General features: G+C 39.8%; 1 protein-coding gene across 1 annotated transcript; it reads left to right on the top strand.

Annotated features, from left to right (window-relative positions):
- Positions 1-109: 109 nt before the first annotated feature.
- LOC137973225 (uncharacterized) lies at positions 110-4,801 on the top strand. Its single transcript, XM_068820000.1, has 2 exons — positions 110-247; positions 3,455-4,801. Exons 1-2 carry the CDS (start codon positions 175-177, stop codon positions 3,925-3,927), a joined length of 546 nt encoding a protein of 181 aa, XP_068676101.1. The 5' UTR covers positions 110-174; the 3' UTR covers positions 3,928-4,801.
- The last annotated feature ends 1,251 nt before the right edge of the window (positions 4,802-6,052 follow it).

Genomic DNA, 6,052 nt, shown 5'->3' with positions numbered 1-6,052 from the left:
ATTTACGGTCAAAGTAAATATGTGTTTACTGCGTTTTTGTTTGACTAGTTTGAAGAGGTATACCTTATTGACGTCAGCAGTGAACGTCCAATATCACACAGTCTTTTCACGATAATATAAAAGGACGACCCTCTGTCGGCGGCAGAACACTTCTTTCATAAGAGTCCACTAAAAATGCGCGGCATTTTCTTCCCTGTAATTGTCACATCAATATGTGCGTTGGCTTTTCTTCAAGGGCGAGTCGAAGGTAAGATCAAGTGAATACAAAGCCAATTTCACGGTCAACGATCCTTACTCATTTTTTACTGAAAGTAGCAAAACTCCGAATACCAATCCGTGATAGCCTTAACACAAGGCAAAAATGTTGGAGGGACAGTGCTTTTTATCGTTATTACTTTTAATACTAAGCTATATTAGCCTCTAAAGAATAGTGTCGAGATGGGGGTCCAGTTTTGGGGTCCACGTTTTGTACCGTCCCTGCTCAAGACCTATTAAAATCTCCCTTCTATTCGTTAAATCACCGCAGCAAGCGGCGAATTTGAACAACTACGTTCCCTTCGGCAGTATATTCTACCATTTAGGTAAACTAGTACTAGACTATTTTACTCTCTAAATGATTAACCTCTGGTCCGACCAAGAAAGAAATGTAAAAACAGGAGAAACGAAAAACAAGGGAAGACAAGAATAACTCATGCATGATGTGCTTAAAGCCGAAATAAAAGAGAAATTTTAATGAATTCTGAGAGCAAAGAGAGTTTCTTAAAAGGTTAAAATTTTTCTTCACTCCAAACACGGCATTATGAATTCCTTTTGTGGATGAATTTTTCTAGTTAAAAACGTGATTCTCAATCAAAACTGATCTTAGGCGGGTGAGCTGCATTGTCGAAACAAGAAATTTATAGTAAATTCACCCCGAATGGCAATCTCAGTTCAGTGACCCATTCAGCTACTGACTCTTGCCAGCCTGGAGGTTTCGGTGAATTTTGGACGGATGGAATAGGATGGTCTTTCTTACAATGATCGACGAGCTGGGTGGAGTGAGCTGAAACGAATTTTTGATTTATGGTATTTCGGTTGATACTATCCGTTCAATTAGTGGTTATTGTGTGCCTACTTTATGAACTTACGAAAACTTTCATATGAGTTTATCTTATTCCGGAAAGTACTTGTCACCTTGTTTAGCAAAAAAATTATGGACCATGTTGTAACTTTACGTATCAACTTCATTTAACGTGGCCGCATGAATTGAAGCATGCTATTTACACACATTTAGCTTTCTGTTGATACAGCCACTAACATAAGACAAACTCACTTTCAAAAGTTTCCGGTGAAAACGTAATTACTTTTTCGAAATCTTCAAACAAAAGATTCTTAACCGATAAGCATTTTAATCTGGATTTGTATTTGTGGATAGCTGGCTTTTCACGGTTTTTCAAAGGAAGGAAAGCCTTTTTCAGGGGGATAAATCAATGTTCAATAGATGACTCTTTTGTTTTTGAATGCTATAATTGACTGGACGATGATTTATCGGGTCGATATAGTGAGATATCCACCCTTCAAATGCCGAGTTCTCAGTGGCCCTTGCTCTGTTATGTACATTAAAGCCTTTCTTTTTGATAAATGACTCTAAAACGTCACGCTTAGTGAATAGAGGTCCTCCTCATTCTTCATACTGGTTTGAGAATTTTTACAAGTTCATTGACTCTTGAAGAAAAGCAATACCTGGTAACTCGGTTAAAAATCTGGTAAACGCGCAAGAACCCTCTTTGCCCTTCATGGATTTCATAACTGAGTATATTGACTCAGGTGCCACACACCAGAAGTACCCTGTATATTCCTGTTAACATCTATCAACTGATAACTAAACTGAAATGCATTTTATTAGTAACTCGAAGCCATATTCGACTCAATGTCGTAGTTACCCCCCGTAATATTTCTCCAACACTTGAAAAAGTTTCGAATTCTCTAGTAAAACCAGTGAAGACGTTGGAAATAGTATAACGTTTTATTTGTTTGACGAGGAACAGGTAGTTAAAGGAAAGTGTACTTTTTAGAGTTTATTTGATGATAAAGCGCACAAAAACTGGTGCGAGCCCGTTTCAACAGTTTCAAGTTTTTCGAAATCGGCAATCTTCTCAGTAGTTTTGGCCGAGTTTTGGACTGACTGAAACATGAATCACGTAAAATTGTTTTTTTAGGATAAAAATCTTATCACTTTTTAGCAAAGAAAACCATGGATCAGCTTACAAAAGAGTGGCTTGAAGTCGAAGAAATCGATCATTTCTTCAGCCCACATGAAGTACGCCGATAAAAATAGTTCTTTCGTCGCCTTTGCTGGCCCCGTTAAAGTGTACTTTTACATTACACAGTTTACCTTTGCCTTGACCAAAGAAAAGACTACCCTCTTTCATCCTTTCCTTGCCGTTTTTTTCCCTAGTGTAAATAGGGGCTTTAGTTGCAGAGTTCTGTGGCATCTTTTTTGACTGTATGTGCCTGTCCCTACCGGTGTAGCTACAGTGTTATGGCTTATCGTTCTGCGTTCCGCCTACAATAGCTCAAGATGCCTTGTGCTTGTGCACATGAATGCATAATGCATGTTGCGCCGATTGCATAGGGAATGCCACTCGTTACGAAGCCTTTGACGACTTGCCTTTAACGGAGTGAATTATTATGCCTTTCATCTTACTAAACTTTGTGTTCCAAGTATGTTCAAATACACTAGTCAAATCTCCTTGCATGTTACCAGTGTCCATTCCTTACGATTTTTTGTTTGATTCTTTCTGGAGTTGTGTATGCATGCAAATTGCATAGATTAATCGACGGACAGGCTTGGTACTGCATGTTATTGCATGGATGCTTGGAAACATGCGCATTGGTTTCTTCAGTTCTAAGGCATGAACGCGTGTTTACGGCACCGATGTGGACGGTATGCCCTTAAAAATTTTCCATTCTTTTTCTCGCTTTTAATCATTTACTGATTTGTCCTCAAGTTGCCAAGATGCACGGAAATCTGATCTTCACTCCCTGCCACCTAATTATTTACTAGTTATCAAGCAACGTTGTTTCAAATTATGCAGCGAGTATGCATGAAGATTGTTTGCATGTTTCTTTGATCAGTTCTCTCTGGGCGGAGACGAATTCTCGAAGGGTCAGCGTATTAGTGTCCGGTGACCGGTTCATCCTGTCCGCAGCAAAGTAGAAACAAATTTTAGTACTTCCCTTCCCACTCATTCAGCACCAAGATTTCTTTTATAAACTGCTCTCTTGCCGGTTTTATGATGGGCGTAATTCTTTGGCGCTCTTCCTAATCGTAGCTTGTTGTGAGCATTTCAAATAGAATGGGACTGAGGATGCATGTGATATACAATCTCTCTTTTTAGTTACTACATGATCGAGTTGTTTCTCATCTTGTTCTTTTAATTAAATATCTCATCGTTTCTTTGTTCAATCCCAGGCCAGCTCATCTGGCAGCAGATTAATTTAGAACCAGTATGCTTTCATGCCAATGGGAGGCGACCTGGAACTTTACAATACACTGGCAACGACGGAAAATTGATGGCTGCAATGAAGTTGGTCTATCGCAGTGGCAAAGTTCGTTGTGATAGCAACGTGGCATTTGAGAGTCATTGGGGCTGTTACCACCACCCAGATTACGTGAGACATCCACTCAATGTCATCGTCACGGATCAATCTGATAACATTATCTATCCAGACGAAAAGTTCTTCAAGAATGGTGGTCTCTGGTACTATCTTCCTTTCGTCGATGCTCTTCACTCGGATGAGCTCGTGTTTACCAACTACGACAACCCTTTCTACATCTCAAATAGGGTCACTATCAAAATCTGGTACGGCGAGGATCTTCGGAACTGGAAAGCTGAGGACAATGGAGGAAAAGTTTGCGTCGATGTGTATGCCGATCTTAAGTAATTTTATGATAAAAGCTGAACCATAGCAATTGCATGTACTATACTGTAAAGCGATTTTTCATCTCGAATGATATCAAGTGCATGAATGTAGCCTTTAATTTCATTTTTTTGCATTCAAATGTATAAGAATACGAAAATGAAAAAAAGGATAATAAATATGTATTGTATGAGTTGAATTTACACTCACCAGTTAGTTTAGATGGTCAATTAAAGTACTTCGGTCAGTAAACAGTTGGGCTATTTTAACCGCCTCCCCTGCCTAGTAAATTCAGAACTTGGTGTCCAGGGAGTTTTCGTTCTCAATGGTAACCATCAACGGGCAGTCAGACCTTGTTTATATTACGTACGGATCACCGAAAGGGTGCGACAGCCAGATAGCTGGTTCCCGTATGTTTACGACATTCAACAGTGTTTTATCTTGACCAGAATGAAAAAAACAATAGTTTAGATTTTAACCTGAATATAACGAGTTGATCTGTACACTAGAAATAAAGATAGCTAAAGAGAAGCCAAACATAAGAGTTAGTTTCTCAGTGATCGGGTTGCCGAGGAAACGTTAGGGCAAAATGAAGCATAAGTCAGCCTGCTCCTTCTTGGAACCAATCAAACCGCCTGGGATTTTGGAATTCCGCTTTCTCGGGGAGCGGGGAGGGCATATGAATGGTCGGGGCAACTCTTTTGAGGGATAAGAAGTAGACTTTTATGGTAGCATTCTTACACAGAGTGTTTTTTTATTACCGTGTCAGGAGTTATTACGTTATTGTCACGCTCTGTGATTGTCCGAAATCTCGCCCTACTTTTTCAACAAAATGCCAGTCGCGGATGACACGTGACCATTTTCCAGATAGTTGAACAAGTACATCAACTTGCTTCGAACTCTGATTGGTTTATATATATCCTTGCTTGCGTCTACTTCGGTAATTATTGGGATTTACACATTCTTCTTCAGTTGCATAAAGAAAACATTTTTAACTGTGTAATGTGAAGTGCAAGTTTTGTACCCCATATGAACCATGTGAGCGTTAGCCCTACTAATGGAAATGGGCCCACACAAGGACAGAGAAAAACTCTGACCAAAGTGGGAAGAAAACATTGCCGAATTATTTTCAACCCTTTAATTTGACCAGGAGCTCATCAAGGGGAGTTTCTATCTCCCATACTTGGCCCAGGAGACAACCCCGGTAGATTTATTTATAAAACACCTCCCTTGGGAAATTCAGCGCGCCTACTGTTGTAAAAGCCAATCAAAACAAAGCTATCTCATTGTCAAGGGAAATATGATACTTTTCGAGGGAAAAACCTGTTCTTAAAATAAATTTACTCCGTAAACGGTTGACTCAAGGAATTCGTGGTGAAAGAGGCTACCCTTGATCAGCTCCTGGTTTGACTTTGCATTTGTCCCGCCGCTTCTTCGTATTAGAACACACAAGGCGACAAAAATGGAGTTAACGAATGAAATGATATATGAAATGAAGCATATTAACTTCGAGGATCATTGCTTCACTTGATTTCCTTGAAAAAGTGTTCTTAGCAATCTTTTCTTAGATTGAAACTAGTAGCTGATAATTTTGTTTTTGAAATGTAATTTCAAAAATAAAATATAATTTCGCACCAATTAATTTATTTTTGTTGTTCTTTTGCGCTCCCGACAGGCAAAGATAACTCATCTTGCTTTTGGGCAAAGATCAACCAAATCCCAGTGTGCTTCTCCGCGCGCGGTCAAAAACCAGGGACATTTCACTACACTGGAGATGGACGCTTAGTCGGGGCAATGAAACTGGTGTACATTGAAGGTTCCGTGGGATGTGAGCCGAATCCCGTGTACAGAAGCCGGTGGGGTTGCTATCATCACCCGGATAATCTCAAACATTCCCTCAACGTTGTAATCACGGATTCAGACAACAATGTGGTGTACCCCCCGGAAAAATACTTCAAGAATACGGCGTTGTGGTACTTCCTTCCATTCACTGACGCTAGGTACTCCAATCAACTGGTGTTCACAGATTACTCCAATCCGTTTTACCTCGAAAAATACTCTCCAATCAGGATATGGTACGGAGAAGATTTGATAAAGTATAAGAACAGAGATAACATAGGAAGGGTGTGCGTTGATGTTTGGGCCCATC

This window comes from Montipora foliosa, chromosome 10 (assembly GCF_036669935.1).
Source record: "Montipora foliosa isolate CH-2021 chromosome 10, ASM3666993v2, whole genome shotgun sequence".
NCBI lineage: Eukaryota > Metazoa > Cnidaria > Anthozoa > Scleractinia > Acroporidae > Montipora > Montipora foliosa.
The sequence above is the reverse complement of the archived record's forward strand: the minus strand, read 5'-3'. Positions and strand labels throughout refer to the sequence as shown.